This window comes from Lemur catta, chromosome 13, assembly GCF_020740605.2.
Source record: "Lemur catta isolate mLemCat1 chromosome 13, mLemCat1.pri, whole genome shotgun sequence".
Classification (NCBI taxonomy): Eukaryota; Metazoa; Chordata; class Mammalia; order Primates; family Lemuridae; genus Lemur; species Lemur catta.
In genome coordinates, this window is record NC_059140.1 from 7383708 (window position 1) to 7403334 (window position 19627).

Sequence of the window (19627 nt, forward strand, 5' to 3'; positions counted from 1 at the left end):
ATCCCTGGGGTGCGGTCCTGGCCAGAAAAATGAGGCCTAGAAATGACCGCCCTGCTATCTGTCCAAGAGATTCTCAGAAATACCCCGAGGCCACAAAAAGAAATTATAAGTACTGTGAGCTGCTGATTATAAAGAGCAAGACTAAGATTTTCCTTTTGTCTGTTGGGCTCCTTTGGGATATTGTGAGAGTCGTCCCCTGCAGGCTGCCTGCTAGCCAGCAAGGGAAGGAGAGAGACAGGGCTCAAGATCCTCAGCTGTTCTTAGAAAATTGCGGGGTGACATATGTTCCTTTAGGCTGTCCATAAATACTTAATCGCACAAAATTCCGTACAATGTGAAAATGTCTGGTGATGGTGATGTGGGCAAACTGCCCTGGAGAAATGATTCTCACAGTTTAAACTGTAGGGGTTATCAATTGTCCTGGTCTTGAATTGTCAAGTCCTCTTTCCTGAATCAGACAATGTTTTGTTCAGATGGCCATGACAGTCATATATGCATAGAATAATCCAAACAATTGAATTTGATTGAAAAACATATAAGCCAACCTTCTGTCATATAAAATCGAGAGTTTCCACCTTTGTCTGTGTGCAAATGGTAAGTTACAGCATGTTGGAAGACGTACTTTGGATACAATTCAATGGAAGGCTATGTATGTGTCCCAGAGCAAAGGAAACAAGATCAGGCTTTTGAAGGAGGGAATGTGGTACACACCCACCTCCACACACACACCCATGCACCCAAAAAGACACACGTTCTCAAAGAGGGAGCAGCAGAGACAGAGAGAGAAAGAGACAGAGAGAGAAAAGGAACACAATTCTTTGAGATGAGAGAGTCCCTTGGAATGAGAATTGAGCTCCAGTCAGCTTTATTGTGAATTGAAGATGAAATAGCCTCTCCCCTCCATGCTCTGTTTAATTTTCAAATGTGGGACAACGTCTCCTCCTGCAGATGACACCCTGTTGAGCTGCGAAGCACATGGAGCAGATCCTGAAATTCTTCCTCGCTGAGGGGTGGCTCAGGTTCTGGAAGGTCCTCCTCCCGTGCAGCTAGATTGAGGAACTGCTGTGCCTGTTCCTGAAAAGGTGGGACTGACCAGAGTTCATCCCAGAGGCTTGAGCTGGGTTATTTCGTTGAGGTTGCTCAGGCACGGGAGAAGGCTCTTTCCTGACTCCTGTCTGCTCTTGCCACCCGTGTGCCCGGCTCATGTGCTTCTCCCGGTTGCCCGTGGACCTCAACATCCTGGGGCCCCTCTCCCCAGCTCCACCATTGCCCAAGCTGGGATGTGTCTTGCTGAGCCATGGCCTGGCCAGGGGTCCTGGGCTGAGCAGGAAGAGCCAGAATAACAGTCATTCCTAAAAACATGGGAATGGTAAGTGAATAACTCAATGAAGTATGCAGAGTTAACACACACAGTAATCAGTACCCACAAGAAATAGGACATCATCAACATTCAAGGAGAGCCCCTCATGTTTTCATCCCAAGTTACTAATCTCTCGTCTCCAGTGGTGACAAATATTTCAAATTCTGAATTTGGTTTAAAATGTTATTTAAATGGAACTGTATGGAATGTACTCTTTTCTGTTGAGGTAATTTATCATGTTGAAATTTTCGTGTGTATTTTTGGATGTAGCTATAATTTATTTTTATTCCTTTATAATGTTCATTCTATATGTATATATACATAATATCACATTTTATTATATTTTGTATATCTTTATGTATATATACTCTATATCACATTTTATTTATTCTATCATTGATACACGTTTGTCTTCTTTGTAGTTGGTAAAATACCAAGTAATGCTTCTCTGAACATTCTTTTTCATGATGAAGAGATGCAGGCATTTCCACTGGGTATATACCTAAGAGTGGAATTGTTGGATCACAGAGTGTGGTAGGCCCATCTTTAGAAGATACTACCAAAGTGTTTTTGAAATTTACTGCAAGGGTTTACACACACAATGGCAACATATTAGAGTTCCAGTTGCTCTATACCCTCAACATAATTGGATATTGTCTTAAAAAATTTTAGCCATTGCTTAGTGGTACTGCATCTTGGTTTTAATTTGTATTTTTCTGATGAGTAAGAATATGGAGCAGATTTTCATGTGCTTATTGGCCATTTTTGTGTGTGTGTGAGAAATGCCTAATGAAATCTATTGCCCATTTTGTTCCAGTGTGTTGTCTTTTTTCTTATTAATTTGTGGGAGTTAGTTACATATCCTGGATGTGAACCTTTAATCACATAAATGTATGGCAAAAGTTTTTCTCTAACTCTGTGCTGTACTGGCCTTTTTTACTTTCTTAAAGATGCATTTTGATGAAGAACAGTTCTTAATTTTAATAAAGTTCAATGTATCAATTTTTGCTTTTATGGTTTCCGTACTTTTTGTCCTAGCTAAGAAATCCTTCCCTGTTCCAAGTTCATAAAAATATTACCTGAAATATTGGCATAAATATATTTTTTAAAATAAAGAAATATATATGTACACATATATCTGTGAAAGATACACATACACACACATATATCTTTCAAATTTAGATTTAAAATTCACCTGGAATTGATTTTTGTTTATAGTGTAGGACAGAAGTCAAGATTTCTTTCTTTCCTACATGGATAAACAGTTTCCCCTGGGCCATTTACTGAGAAGAATTTTCCCCCACTGACCCACTCTGTCTTTTTTATTGATATGTATAAAATGTCTGAATATGTGGATCTAAGTTGGACTCTCTATTTATAATTTCTCTTGTTTCTGTCCTTAAACACCTAAAACACATGACCTTGATTACTGTAGTTTTAATCTAAGTCTAAACATCTGATGGTGTAAGTCCTCCTACTTTTTTCTTCTTCTTGATTCTCCTGACCGTTCTTGGCCCTTATTTCTAAGTATAATAAATTCTGAAACTGGCCAGTCAGTTTCCACAAGCTACCTGCTCAGATGCTTTACTGTGGCTGTTTGAACCCACTGATAAATTTGAAGAGAACAGGCATCTTAATAATACCAGGGAAACAAAACAAAACCAACAAAACACCAAGAAAACCAATCCAAACCAAAACTAAAGACCATAATAAAAAAGAAATAATAAATGGGGAATACATATTTACAACTCATATCACAAAGGGGCTTAAATCTTCAATATATAAAGAAGTCCTAGAAATTGATAAGAAAATAAACAGGTACAAAGTAGAACAATAACCCACAGTTCACAGAAAAAGAAATCTCAGTAGATTTTAGAACATGAGAATATGAACAGGCTCAGCATAATATGACAATATTGTCAAATTCATAGTTTGACAACACACTTTGGCACCATGTGGCCACATCTAAATACGCTGCTACTGCCCACAGGCCCCAAAAGGCACAGAGTACAAACAGCAGGCAGAGACTGAAAGTGAAGAATCACATGGGACTGGCTTGAAGAACAGAGCTGTTGGTGCACGGTGCATACCCACTCAAATTTTGACAGGAGACCTGGCTTTCCTATGCTTTATGTCCATGGCACAGGCCATGACAGGAGGCCTGTGCCCTCCTGGGTGACTGTGCTCGGCCCATGCTGACATCCTATCTGGTGTTGATGAATTCCGACATCATGTCCTCACTGAATACACACTTTTTCAAATTCTCATTGTACAACTGGGAAACTGAGGCACAGAATGAGGAAGGCACTGGCCCATACCAAGGGGGTAGACAGAGCCCAGAGTATTAGGAAGCACTCTGGCTCCCTAGGCCTTGACCCACTTTTTCCCATCAGGTTTTCTTTGCAAATGGGAGCCTCTAAGAACCTGAAAGACCCCTGCTCACTCCCTCTCCACCTGAGGCCACTTCCCTTTACAAATCTCCACATGAGTTCAGACAACCACACACATGCACAGTCTGCACAGTGAATTCTCAGGTGAGGACCATGGATGTTGAGTAACAGGAGTAGACACTAGGGATGTGAAAAGAGAAAAAGAAGAAAAGTTGAAGGTGGCTGAGCCATGAGGAAGGGGCATCCGCTTCCTGGCTACATGCTGAGGGACCCAGAGTATGAGCAAGAGGAACCCCCAGGTCCCCACAGTTCTGTCTGGACTGGGATCACAGAAAACACCACCTTGAGAGGGCAGGCCTGGAGTCCTGTCCTCACCTTTGTGGGCCCTTGACGCTATCATGAGCCTGAGGTACAAAGGATATAGGAGAGAAATCCTGTTTCCTCCTGTATAAATTGGGGTGTTTGGAGTGGGTAACCCTAAGAGTTCAACATGATCATAAATATCTGCTGGCCTTGGTTCTCCTTTGGTGACCCACTGAGCTCTGAGACTCTAGAAAAGTGCATTTCACTCCCTGGAGAACATTCAGAGCAGAGACAGAATTGAGGGCTTGAGAGGCTGAGGACTTGGACTAGGGCAGAATGTTGGACAGGACTGGACACCAGGTGTTAGGTCCAGGGAATATACAAGGTCTTCTTGGGTCCTTCAGCTCCTCATTTGGAAGTTGGTGGAAATCATTGCCATGGCTGAGGTGACCATGCCTCATGAATAAACTGCACACCCCTGTAGGAGGAGGCGAAGAGGGGACAAGGCAGGCATCTGGGGTCCCTCTTCCTGCCCTTGGAGCAAGAAGATCCTGCTCTTTGGCCCCTTGGAATCCTGGAGAGCCACTATCTTGGAGATCCTTAAACGCAAGTGGTTGTTTTGTTTTCTAATGCCCCTGCCTGGGGCTGCATTAATAGTGCTGGCCACAGGAGGCAGCAGGCTCCTGTCTCTCTGGTTTTCTTTGAGCTTGGCTGGAGGAGCTGGAGCCAGGAGAGAGTCACGCCAAGGTCATTCTGTCCATTCCTTGTCTCAGACCTAACTCGAACCTCCTGTTATTACCAATGATCTCCACATAATGATGTGGTCAGAATCAGGAAGGCAGCTTTGAGATCCCCACATTTATTCACTCAGCAACACTGCCCTGAGCACTGCCCTGTGCCAGGTGCCCTGGAGGTCCAAGCACGTGGAGTACACCAAGGAGCCCACGGTCTGAGGACAGCTGGACAAAAACGCTAAAGCCAGTACGTGTGGAAAAAGAGAGCAAGGTCTGTAGTGCAAATAAAGCATGAGGAAGGCAGGGAGAGCTATGAAGTCACTGTGTGGTGGGTCCAAAATGCCTCACTGAGGTGAAATGCTGTGACCAGAATGACAAGATCTGGAACTGCACAAGTCTGAAACCTGCGTGTCAGGGAGAAGCCACCCCAGGTGCAGCCAGTCGCAGATAGAAGTGACTTTGCAGAGGAGGTTAGAAAAAGAACAGTGTGGCCGGAGGGAACCTGAGGGAGAGAGGAGCAGAGGGAGGGAGGATCCTGGGGCTGGAAGACGAGGGGAGTGACCTGGTCTTCTATGAAAGAAAAGACTACCCCCAAACTTACCACCTTTACACAACAAATACTTAATACCTTACCATTCGTGTGGCCCACAATTTGGCAGAGCTTAGCAGGTTCTTCTGCCTCAAGGTCTCTCAAGAGTCTGGGGCTGTGGTCCCAAGTGAAGTTGGACTGTGAAAAAATCAACTTCCAAGCTCACAGATGTGGGGATTGGGAGGAATCCATGTAGACTGAGAGCATGATTTTCTCTTGGTTCTCTCAGTTTCCCTCCCTCAGTTCTTTGCCATTCAGCCTCTACATAAAGCAGCTCACAGCACTGAAGCTTGCTTCACCAACTTGAAGAATACATTGGAGAGAGGGAGAGTCTGATGAATGGAACACATGAGAATAGAAATAAGAGGGAAGTGATACTTTTTTCATAATCCATTTCTGGAACTCAAAATGGATTGAGTGTTTTTGTCCTCTAAAAAATTAATATATTGAACTCCTTATCCCCAATGTGATGGAGTTAGGAGATGAGTCCACTGGCAAATCATTAGGTCCAAGGGTGGAGCCCTCATGCTTGGGATTACTGGCTTTCTACAAGAAACCCCAGACAGCTCTCTTCTCTCTCTGCTAGGTGAGCATAAGACCTGAAGTCTGCAACTAACAGGAGAGTCCTCGCCAGAGCCCAGCCATGCTGGCACCCAGATCTTGAACTTTCAGCCTCCAGAACTGTGAGAAATTAAACTCTGTTGTTGATAAACTACTTAGTCTATTGTTCCTTGCTATAACAGCCTGAACTAACACAGAAGTAATAGCTAATCATTTCTGTGGTGTTCTGTTAGTCAGATGTGAGTCACTAACCACCGAGTGCTGTGAGCCTTTGTGGAGGCTGCACACCACACAGGCTGAGATGAGGAACATGGATCTGATTCTAAATATAGTGGGAAGGCATTGGAAGGTTTGATGTCAGAGGATGACAATATTTGGATTTCGTTGAATTTAAATTTCTTACTTGTGCAGAATGAAAAATGAGGCCCAGAAGGGAAGTGACTTTCCCCAGATCACACAGCTGGGCCCCAGGCCTGTCTGAGGTGTATTCTATGCTACTGTCTTCACCTTCTTCTCATTCTTCCATCTCTAAATTTGTGCATTATCTACATGTGACACCACATGATGAGTTTTGTATTATCTCACTGACACCTGATTAGTTGCTAGGAAGTAGAGGCTAGCATGATCCCCACTGTGCATGGTGGGAGGCGGGAGAGGCCCTGAAACACAAAATGACTTGTCTAGGGACACAGAAATTGTAAGAAAAAGGAGCTTATGACCTAGCTCCATCTCCCCATATCTCCATCTCTGGCTGCATTCAGGTCTTCCCAGGGTAATGAAAGGGGTGTGTTTGCTTACAAGAAGGTGACATGAGGGAGGAGGGTGAGCAGTCAGTAGCACAGTGTGGACTTTGGGTAACTCTTATTGAAGGAGTGGAATGAAGGGACAAAATCTTGAAAAAATGACTTCACTTCCTTGGTGACAGATCCAAAGAGAACTTAGAACTCTGGTAACCAGACCCACAGTCTAGAGACAGCTCCATATCCAGCTCACTTGGTGAGATATGCTCAAGAGAGGAAGACGTCATCTTCCTATATCCTGATGTTCCAAGGCTCTTACCTCAGAAAAGCCTCAAATAAGAGCCTTTACTGAATATGCAGGTGTTTACTCTCCCCTCACCCCTGATGCCTCTGGTTCTTTGGCAGGAGGAACCCACAGTAACACAGGTCTGGCTCATCCAGGCCAGGCCTCACCTATAATCCCATATGGGCAGCCCCACAACCTTCCCCATTACCATCTGATAGGGGAGGAAGAAATGAAGGGGTGCTTCCTGGAGAGGAGCAGGTTGTCAGGTACTGGAAGCCTGGTGGGTCTGTCAAGTTCACACCCCAGGTCATGGCTGCAATGATGGAAAGGTAAGTGTTAGGGACCAAGTTTGTCCGCTTAGATGTTAAACCTAAGACTTCAAGCTGTTATCTGGTTCTTTCCCTGGATGGATTTCTGTGCAGATCTCCTATGCGCCTGACTGAGCAGCAGAATTTCTAATGGGGATGGTCCCCCATGGGGCTAGCCAGAAAGGCCACTGATGCCTCTTGGCCAGGCTTCCATGCACTCTCTTTGCAGGCTCCACTCAGTAGATGAATGAGGAACTGTTCAATGGGTCTAACTCCTTCACCTCCTTGGATGAAAGGCAAGTGCACCAGGCCAGCAACTGTGGCCAGTGCTAGGCTGGGATGAGAGTGGGCACGGTGGGGTCTCCACAGACAGGGACCCCAGATCAAGGTGCATCAAGGACCCAGACCTAAATATGGGGACTCCTTGGGCTCTGCCCTGTGCTTTTCTCACTTGAGTGACCAACAGTTCTCTCTCAAAAGGAATCTGGCTTCCTTTAATCCCCAGTGGCAACTTAGCTGCAGTTAGCTGTTCACATACTTGTAGGATTATCGGAGCAAATATTTTTGTGTTGTTTTTACTTTATACTAGGCCATGAGCATGTTTGCATGTTACTACTGCTTTTATCCCCTGTAGCAGGCAGCTCCATTTTCCTGCCAGACCTACTCCAAGACTTAATGTCAACATTCTGACTATGGATGTTTTTATACAAAAAGGGGAGCAATTACAAAACAATGGTGTTAAACTACTTTGTCTGCAAAATGTCATCTCATAGAAATCATTTCTGTAGCCCGACCAGGGCGGGAGCTGTGATCTCACAGGTCTTTATTGTCTTCATTACATTCCACGAGGGAGGGTTTCCCATCATGTTTCAGCCTTTCAATGCTGTTGGAAGCTGACATGATAAAATTCTATTTCCATTTTATCTGTGCTACAGGGAACATCCTGTGTGTGTCCTAATAGGCTGTGACAGGTTTCCAGAGCTGCCATAACACAGCACCACAAACTGAGGGCTTTAACAATGGAAATTTAGTTTCTCACAATTCTGTAGGGTAGAAATCCCACACTAAGTTGTTGGTTGGGGTGTGTCCTCTGAGGCCTCACTTCTTGGCTAGTACATGTCCATCTTCTCTCCCTGTGTTCGCAGGGTCTTCTCTTGTGCTTCTGTGTACTCACTGACTCCTCATATGAGTCCAGTCTTTTGGGGTGATGGCCCACCCCAAAGAAATCAATCTTAATTACATTTTAAGCACTATATGCCAAGTACAATCACATTCTGAGGAACCAAATGTTAGAACATGAGGATACAATTTATCCTTGAAAATATATTAATATACAGAAGACAGATTCGTTGACAAAGGATTACTGAGTGAAAAGATATGCATGTGTACAATTTTAATAGCCTCAGGCAGATTACTTTCCAAAAGTGTTGTGTGAAATATACTGTCCCCAGCAGTTTCTGAACGTAGTTGCTTCTCTGCATCCAGCCTCCCCTGGATATTAACCTTCTTTTAATTTTTTGCTAATCTAGTGTCTCTGTGTCAAATCATGTTTCATTGTTGTTTATTCTACTTTCTCAACTGATTATGTGAGGGTCACCTCTCAGTTGTTCAATATCTCTATGGATTTTCTTTTCCCTGAGTCATCTGCTCAGATCCTTGACGCGGTGCTGGGTTTTCTCCCAGCATTGGCTCTTTGCCAGATCTGGGATTCCTGTAGTTCAGTTTCTCAACACTTCTTTTAATGTAAATTAAAGAAAAAATATGTTGCTTTAAGTCAAAAGGTTTCTTCTGTGGTGTCTTTCCCTGTGCACTGTTTCTAAAATGTAAGAAAAATGAGGCTTCCCCAGAACCTCCGTCTTCATGTCAACAGCAGAGAGCACCAGGGAGCTTAGGGACAATGTCATGCAGCCCTTCCACATCTCAAAGCCTGTGTTTTCTCATCTCCATATAAGGATGTGCTTTCAAAGACTCACGGCAATAGAGCACTTCATACGGGCTATTGATACAGCTGGGGGCTACCGCACCACAGCTGACAAAATACCCTAAAGATATCTTCAAGTTTCTAATAGGATATTTTCCACTCCCACATTAAATGTACTTTGAAAGCCTAGACCACTTTTCAACATGGACACCCATATCTGGGACATGCATAAGTCCTTAAAGAGTTGTTTCACATCTGAGCGTCAGACCCCAAACCTTCAGTGGATTGTGGCACTGTCACTGACTCTGTCCCTTGTCCCCCCAGTATGAAAATGAGCCTCCTTAAATCTGAACAAAACCTGCACAATATGGACCCATCATCCAGGAACAAAGGAGAACCCGATGGAATCCACAGCTCCAGCCTTCCCGTGATAAATCATGCCCTCTTTCACCACATTCCTGGGCTCCTACTGTTATTTTGCCACCAGCCCACAGTTCCTAGAGCAGCTGTACATCATGTGAACATTTATCCCTTCCAAGATACAGTGGTGACTGCCACTTGCTAGATGTGTCTTGGGGATGTCACTGCAGCCAGCTGAAACCTAGTTTCCTCTTCTAAAATGGGGTAGACAAAAGATATACCTCATAGCATTCTTTTAGGGACAAAATGGCATAAGACATGGTAAGTGAGTTCCTTTATAAAGGCTGGTAGGCCTGCTCTCATTGTCCATTTTTAGAATTTTTCTCTCTTGCCTCACTGAAGAAGCTCTCTGCCTCATGCTTCAATAACCCACGTTCCTCTATGTTGGAAAAAAACACAGAGAGAGCAAATCTATCTTTGCTTTTGTTATGGAGATTTGAGATCCCTTCTAGCCTGTCTTTGTCCTAGACACAGACAGAACAGGGTTCCCTCAGTGCTGGGTATCTGCCCACGCAGACATCTGGGAAGGCTCTGGTTAGGTTCATCCATTAACACCCATATATTAAGCACTTAATTTGTGTGGTCACTTTTCTAGATCTTTGGACTAATTCAGTAAGATAAAGAGATGAAAAATCCTGTGCCTTAATTTTATTCAGGGAGTAAGACACTCACAGCAGACATCATAAGAAAGTCATATCCACAGCATGTGAGATGTGATGCCCCCAGGGCCTCCTCCATGTATGGATACATTCTCCCATGTGCTTACCAGACGGACATAACTCAGGACCATTTATTACATTTAGTAAATGCAGAAAAAGGATTTGACAAAACTGAATGTCCCCTAATGATAAAAACTCTCATCAAGTAAAGTATAGAACAAATGCACCTCAACCCAATAAAGGCCATGGATAACAAATGCACATCTAGCATCATAGTAAATGTGGAATAGTTGTAAGCTTTTACACTAAGAGCTTGAACAAATCAAGGATGACCACTCTTGCCATTTCTATTCAGCATAGTACTGTGTGTCCAAGCCAGAGCAAACAGAAAATGAAATAAAGAGCATCCAGAATGAAAAGAAGAAAGTTAAATTGTCCTTGTTGGCAGACTACATAATCTTACGTATAGGAAATTTTAAAAAGAGACTCCACTTACACAATTATTGAATAAAGCAAATTCAGTAAGCCTGCAGGACACAAAATCAATATACAAAAGACACTAGCATTTTCATACACTAAAAATGAACTATCTGAAAGAGAAATCAAGAAAACGATGAACCCTATCTGTAATAGCTACCAAAAATATACTTAGAAATAATTTTAACCAAAAAGGTGAAACACTTCTATGCTCAAAATTAAAGAACATAGATATAAGGAGTTGAAGAAAACAAAAATGGAAATATATTCCTTGCTCATGGATTGGCAGAATTAATACTGTTAAAATGTCTACTCAAAATGATCTAAAGACCGACTGCAATCCCTGCCAAAAAAGCCACTTAATTCTTTACTGAAGTAACAAAAGAAGCCTTAAAATTCATATATTACCACAAAAGACCCTGAATTATATGAGCAATGGAGCAAAATAAAAACCTGGAGGTGTCACAGTATTTGACTTTGAAATATACTGTGAAGCTATAGTAACACAAACAGTATAATACTGGCATAAAAACAGACATGTAGGCCAATGAAGAATAGTGTACCCAGAAATAAATCTATGCATTTAAAGCTGATTTTAGAAAAAGAAAACACGAAAGCAAAATGGAAAGGAATAGGTTTTTCAGTAAATACTATGGGGAAAACTGGATATCCACATGCAGAACAATGAAATGGGATCCTCATCTCACAGTGTATATAAAAATTAACTCAAAAATACGTTAAATACCTTAATATAAGACCTGAAGCTCTGAAACTACTGTAAGAAAACATAGGGTGATACCTTCATGAAATTGTCTGGACAATAATTTTTTTGTATTTAACTTCAAAATCTCAGGGAATAAATGTAAAAATAGACAAATGAGGTTAATTCAAATTCAAACATTTCTACACAGAAACAGATACAATCAACAGAATGATAACACAACAGAGAATGGGAGAAAATATTTGTAAATTATACAGCCCAAAAGGGATTAATTTCCAGAATATGAGAAACTCAGCTATAAAAAAAAAAATCTAGCAACTATTTTAAATGGGCAAAAGACCTAAAAGACATCACTTAATTAACAGCACATATACAAATGACCAACTGATATAAGAAATACTGCTCAACATCAGTGATCACCAGAGAAAGACAAATCCAAACCACTATATCAACTCTCTAGTTAGAATAACTACCATTAAAAACACAAAATATAAGGTGTTGTGAAAAATGTGGAGAAAAGAGAAAACTTTCATGCTGTTGGTGTGAATGTAAATCAGTACACACATTATGGAAAATAGTATGGGCATTACTCAAAAAATTTAAAGTAAAACTATCATATAATATGGCAGTCACACTATTGGGTATGTATCCAAAAAAAATTAAATCAGTATGTTGAAAAAACATCTGCATTCCATGTTTATTGCAACCCTATTCACAACAACTGAGATACAGAATCAACCTAAGTATCCACCATTGAATAAATGCATAAAAAATATGATATATAAAGAGAATGGAATACAATTTAGACATAAAAATAAAAAATCTTATCATTTTTCCCTCACATGGTTGAACCTGGAGGACATTGTTAACTTATTTGAGCCATGTACTGAAACATAAGCACTCCATGATCTTACTCGTATGTGGAATCTAAATAAGTTTGTCACATTGAAATAGAGATGAGAATGGTATTACTAGAGACTAGGGTTCTTAGGAGGGAAGGGGATTTGGGGAGATGTCTGTCAAAGGATATATATTTACAGTTAGGAGGAATAATTTCAAGTGATCTCTTGTACAGCCTGGTGACTACTGTTAATGATCTATTCTATCTTTCAGAAATGCTAAGACAATTGAGGTTAAATGTTCTCATCACAAAAAAGATAACTGTGGAGGAGCGGCAAGATGGCGGAGTGGAGGTGACCTCCTGGATTGGTGCTCCCCGACAGGAAGGCGTGGATCTCCACCTGCCACAACGCTAGAGGATCACTCCCCCGCAGGAACGGCGGTGTGAACCCACGGAGAATCACCGTGGGACACAGAGAACAAGAAAAAACAGAGGCGTGTGGGAAATCAGACCGAGATAATTTGGAGAGTGCGGGACGGCCGTACCTGCCTCACCGAGGAGTGAGGCGGGTTCGTTCCCACAGCAAAGCGGCTTGTTCTCCCCACTGACCCCCACATCCACTCGGTCAGGGATCTGACTGAAATTGGTGAGGAATCACCGTGGGAGACATGGAGCTCCGAGAACAGGTGACATCAGCGGGAAGGAGCTTAGACTCTGGCGGGTTTCCACAGCGACCTAACTCTTAAAGGTACAGGCGCGGACCTGCACTGAGGCGAGGGGCCGCGAGCGTGAAATGTTAAAGCGAGACTTTTTGTTCTATTTTTCCTCTTCGGCGGCTCCCTGGCCTGGGAGCTGCTGTGGGCTCTGTGTGAACTCTGTGAACAGGAGACATCAGCAGGAAAGAGCTAAGACTCTTGATCGCGGAATAACAGGTTTTTTTTTTTTTATCTTTCTTTCTTTCTTTCTTTCTTTCTTTCTTTCTATCTTTTTCTTTTCCTTCTTGTTTTCTCTTTTGCTTTTTCTTATTATTCTTATTGTTTTTTTTAAATATTATTACTTTTTACTATTATTATAGTGGTTTTTTGTTTGCTTGTTTTGTGTTTTTTTATTATCTTTCTTTCTTTTTCTTTTCTTTCTTGTTTTCTCTTTTTCTTTTTCTTGTTATTCATATTGTTTTTCTTTAAATATTATTATTTTTTTTACTATTATTATAGTGGTTTTTTGTTTGCTTGTTTGTTTTCTGGGTTTTTTTTTTTCTCTTTCTTTTCTTTCTTTTTCTTTTCTCCTTTTTGGTGGCCCTCCAGCCCAGGAGCTACTGTATGCTCCTGAGTGCTCCAGACCCCCAGCTCTGATTCCTATCGGACCCTGAAAATTGCCCCCCAGTGCCAGTGATCTGCGTGTGGGCAGCAGCAATTGTGCGGTCCAAGGTCTAACTGCTGCAGAGCCATAGGGTGCCAGGCGGCTCCCCAGGAGGCTCCATCCCCTGGTCTGTGGACCCTCTCCAGGTCCCCTTCCCAGGTGTGAACACCGAGTGCTTCCCCAGACGCAAGAGTGTGGAGCCTGGACCTTGGAGACATTGGGACAGTGTAGACCTTTGCACATGGGAGCTGCAGCAGCTGGGGCACTGAGTGAGAAAAGGCACCACTCCTCCCCCTAGCCAGTGTCATTCCTGCAGAAAGAGACAGAAACCACACATCTAGAGGAAGAAACAAAAGACAGGGGAAAAAAAAAAAAAAGAGAGGGAGAGGCTTTCTGCTTGCAAATAGTGTGAATCCTGCCTGCTAACTGAAAGTCCACAACACAGTGATTTAACTTGCCAAACTGGTCTTAGGTCAAGCCAACCCTCTGGGGGTGGACCATCAGAAGCAGTCCCCCAACTGAGATAGAAAAAAACTCTAAACAACCCACAACAGTCTCCCCTTCTAGACAAAGGAAGCAACATACCTAGATTGTTTCACAGCCTAGAAAGAGTACAAGACGTGCTGTTAACTAGACTAAAGCTGTGAGAAAAGATCTAACGATAGAGGCAGATGGGAAGGGGTCAGTGAAAAAATATGGGGAGCACAAAAAACCAAAAGGAAATCTCGCCCTCAAAGAGAAATGCCAGGTCTCCTCGAATTGGCACAAGCCAGATTCAGAATACCAACATGTTACCAGAAGAATTTCAGTTTGGGGTTATAAACAAGCTGAATGATATACAAGAAAAAAACAGATAACCAACACAAAGAAACCACAAAAAAAATCCAGGATTTGGAAGAAAAATTCACTAAAGAAATAGAAATATTGAAGAAAAACCAAACTGAACTCCTAGAAATGAGGGATTTATTCAGGGAGCTACAAAATACAGTGGAAAGTCTCAAGAACAGGGTTAGATCAAATAGAAGACAGAATCTCAGAGATTGAAGATAACTCTTTCCAATTAAATAAGACAGTCACAGAGATAGAACAAAGAAATAAGAAAAAAGATCAGAGTCTTCAAGAAAAGTGGGATTATGTGAAGAAGCCTAACGTGAGAGTTATACGCATCCCTGAGGGTGAAAAAGATAATAAGCAAGGGCTGGATAAGCTATTTGAAGACATAATAGATGAAAATTTCCCAGGCCTTGTTAAAACTCTAGATATACAGGTTCAAGAAGCTCAAAGAACCCCTGGGAGATTCATAGCAAATAGGAAAACACCACGCCACGTAGTCGTCAGACTGACCAAAATATCCACTAAAGAGATTCTTCTTCGAGCTGTAAGGAGAAAGAAACAAGTAACATACAAAGGGAGGCCCATTAGAATCACGCCAGATTTCTCGACTGAAACTTTACAAGCAAGAAGAAGTTGGGGCCCCATTCTCACTCTTCTGAAACAGAATAATGCCCAGCCTAGAATCATGTACCCAGCTAACCTAAGCTTTCTATATGAAGGAGAAATTAAGACATTCTCAGATAAACAAGGACTGAGGGAATTCACCAAGACAAGACCACCCCTCCAAGAAGTACTCAAAAGAGAGTTACACATGGATCATCACAACAAAGACCCACAAATGTAAAACCACCCAAGAGCTAAAGATCAAATTCTAGCCACCACAATGGCTCAAGAGAGAAAACATAGCAATGAAGTTCTACCAAATAAGATGAACAGAAATCTATCCCACTCATCAGTTCTCTCACTTAATGTCAATGGCCTGAATTCCCCACTCAAGAGACATAGACTGGGCCAATAGATAAAATAACACAAACCAAGTATCTACTGCCTTCAGGAAACTCACTTAACCAGCAAAGATGCATTTAGACTGAAAATAAAAGGATGGAAATTGATATTTGAAGCAAACGGTAGCCAAAAGAAAGCTGGTGTGGCAGTTTTAATTTCCAATAACTTAGTCTTTAAACCAACAAAAGTAATAAAAGACAAAGACGGTTACTACATACTGGTGAAAGGCACAATTCAACAAGAAGACATAACCATATTTAATATATATGCACCCAACCTAGGCACACCCAGATTCATAAAGCAAACCCTACTTGATCTAAACCAAATGATAGACAACAAGACTTTAATAGTTGGAGATGTTAACACTCCACTGACAGCACAGGACAGATCCTCCAAGCAGAAAATAAGCAAAGAAATAGTAGACTTAAACAGAATGCTAGAACAAATGGGCCTGACTGACATCTACAGGACATTCTACCCGAAATCCACTGAATATACATTCTTCTCATCAGCTCACGGGACATACTCTAAGATTGACCATATCCTAGGACATAAAGCATGTCTTAAAAAATTTAAAAAAATAGAAATCACACTATGCATCTTCTCAGATCACAGTGGAATAAAAGTAATAATGAACCCTAACAGGAACTCTCATTCCTACTCAAAGTCATGGAAGCTAAACAACCTTCTCCTGAATAACTATTTTGTAAAGGAAGAAATTAAGTCAGAAATCAAAACATTCTTTGAATTAAATGACAAAGGTGACACAACTTATCAAAATCTATGGGATGCAGCTAAAGCAGTCCTGAGAGGAAAATTCATTTCCATAAATGCCTATTTCAAAAAGACAGACAACTTACAAATAGACAACTTAATGAATAGACTCAAAGAGCTGGAGAAAGAAGAACAGACTGACCCCAAACCCAGCAGAAGGCGAGAAATTATTCAGATCAAATCAGAATTAAATGAAAAGGACAACAAAAATACTATAAGGAAAATTAATAAAACAAAAAGTTGGTTCTTTGAAAAGATAAATAAAATAGACACACCACTGGCTAGACTAACCAAGGGCAGAAAAGAAAAATCTCTAGTAACTTCCATCAGGAACATGAAAGGAGAAATCACAACCAATGCCACAGAGATACATGACATCATCTATGAATATTACAAAAATCTTTACGCACACAAATCGGAAAATGAGGAGGAAATGGACAAATTTTTAGAAACACACAGCCTTCCCAAGCTCAATCAGGAAGAAATAGAATTCTTGAATAGACCAATATCAAGAACTGAAATTGAAACAGCAATAAAAAACCTTCCCAAAAAGAAAAGCCCTGGTCCAGATGGGTTCACACCTGAATTTTACCACACATACAAAGATGAACTGGTGCCCATCCTACATAAACTGTTCTTCAATATTGAGAAGGATGGAATTCTCCCCAACACATTTTAGCAAGCCAATATAACATTGATACCAAAACCAGGAAAGGATGCAACAAAAAAAGAAAACTACAGACCAATTTCTCTCATGAACGTAGATGCAAAATTTCTCAATAAAATCCTAGCAAATTGTATCCAAGTGCTTATTAAAAAAATAATTCATCACGACTAAGTAGGCTTCATCCCAGAGATGCAGGGGTGGTTCAACATACGAAAATCTATAAATGTAATTCACCACATAAATAGAAGCAAAAATAAAGACCATATGATCCTCTCAATAGATGCAGAAAAAGCATTTGACAAAATTCAACACACTTTTATGATAAGAACACTTAAAAAAATAGGCATAAATGGGACCTACCTAAAAATGATACAAGCCATATATGACAAACCCACAGCCAACATCACACTGAACGGGGAAAAATTGAAAGCATTCCCACTCAGAACTGGAACCAGACAAGGCTGCCCACTGTCCCCATTACTTTTCAGCATAGTATTGGAAGTCCTTGCGAGAGCTATCAGACAAGAGAGCAGAATCACGGGTGTCCAAATAGGGACAGAAGAGATCAAACTCTCACTCTTCACTGATGACATGATGTTGTATCTGGAAAACCCCAAGGACTCAACCAAGAGACTCCTGGAATTAATTAATGAATTCAGTAAATTCTCAGGTTACAAAATCAATACACACAAATCAGAGGCATTCATATATGCCAATAACATTCAATCGGAGAACCAAATTAAGGACTCAATACCTTCCAAAATAGCAACAAAGAAAATAAAATATCTAGGAAGATATTTAACTAAAGAGGTAAAGGACCTCTATAAACAGAACTATGAAACACTAAGGAAGGAAATTGCAGAACACGTAAATAGGTGGAAATCCATACCATGCTCATGGATTGGAAGAATTAACATTGTAAAAATGTCTATACCACCCAAAGTAATCTATAGATTCAATGCAATTCCTATTAAATTACCAACATCATTTTTCACAGATTTAGAAAAAATAATTATACACTTTGTATGGAATCAGAGAAGACCCCGTATAGCAAAAGCAATTTTAAGCAATAAAAACAAAATGGGAGGTATTGATTTGCCAGACTTCAAACTATACTACAAAGCTGTGGTTCTTAAAACTGCATGGTACTGGCACAAGGGCAGGGACACAGACCAGTGAAACAGAACAGAAAACCCAAATATAAAACCATCCTCATATAGCCATCTAATATTTGACAAAATAGACAAAAACATACTCTGGGGACAAGAATCCCTATTCAATAAATGGTGCTGGGAAAACTGGATAGCCACATGTAGAAGACTGAAACAGGACCCACAGATTTCACCTTTCACAAAAATCAAATCACGGTGGATAATAGATTTAAACCTTAAATGGGAAATGATTAGAATTCTAGAAGAAAATGTAGGAAAGACTCTTACAGACATTGGTCTAGGCAAAGAATTTATGAAGAAAACCCCTAAGGCAATCACAGCAACAACAAAAATAAATGAATGGGACCTGATTAAATTAAAGAGCTTCTGCACAGCCAAAGAAACAGTCACGAAAATAAACACACAACCTACAGAATGGGAAAAAATTTTCGCATACTACACATCAGATAAAAGACTGATAACAAGAATCTATTTAGATCTCAGGAAAATCAGCAAGAAAAAATCAAACAATCCTATCAAAAAATGGGCAAATGACATGAATAGAAATTTTTCCAAAGAAGATATGAGAATGGATAAAAAATGTATGAAAAAATGCTCAACATCCCTAATCATCAGGGAAATGCAAATCAAAACCACAATAAGATACCACTTAACTCCGGTGAGAATGGCCTTTATCAAAAAATCGCAAAACAACACATGTTGGCGTGGATGCGGAGAGACAGGAACACTCATACACTGCTGGTGGGAATGCAAACTAGTGCAACCCCTATGGAAAGCAATATGGAGATACCTTAAACAGATTCAAGTAGACCTACCATTCGATCCAGCAATCCCATTATTGGGCATCTACCCAGAAGAACAAAAGTCATTCTTTAACAAAGACACCTGTACCCGAATGTTTATAGCAGCACAATTCACAATTGCAAAGATGTGGAAACAACCCAAGTGCCCATCAATCCACGAATGGATTAGTAAACTGTGGTATATGTATACCATGGAGTACTACTCAGCTATAAGAAATAACGATGATACAACATCTCTTTGGTTCTCCTGGAGAGAGCTGGAACCCATTATATTAAGTGAAGTATCCCAAGAATGGAAAAGCAAGCATCACATGTACTCACCAGAAAAGTGGTTTCCCTGATCATCACCTAAATGCACATCGGGGAAGGATACCAATTGGATATCAGACTGAGATGGGGGTGGCGGGAGGGGATGGGTGTATGCCTACATGATGAGTGTATTGCACACCCTCTGGGGAATAGTCATGCTTGAAGGTGCTGACTCGGGGAGGTGGGGGGGGACGGGAAGGAGGTATGACTACATGGTGAGTGCCAGGTGCACTGTCTGGAGAATAGACACGCTTGAGGGTCTGACTCAGGGGTATGGGCGGGACATGGAGAATGTATATAACCTCAACTTATGTACCCCCATGATGAGCTGAAATAAAAATAAATAAATAAATAAAAAATAAAACTTAGTTGGTTAAAAAAAAGATAACTGTGA

The 19627-nt window shown here is 41.0% G+C and overlaps 1 protein-coding gene across 2 annotated transcripts in view; it reads right to left on the reverse strand.

Moving 5' to 3' along the window:
* Positions 1-886: 886 nt before the first annotated feature.
* LOC123649455 (zinc finger protein 737-like) overlaps positions 887-19627 on the reverse strand; it is a 56714-nt gene continuing 37973 nt past the window's right edge. For both annotated transcript variants that reach the window (XM_045567606.1, XM_045567605.1), the window contains one exon: positions 887-1352. In XM_045567606.1, the coding sequence (XP_045423562.1) occupies positions 1141-1352 (212 nt within the window). In that variant the 3' untranslated portion in view covers positions 887-1140. The remainder of the gene's footprint in view (positions 1353-19627) is intronic.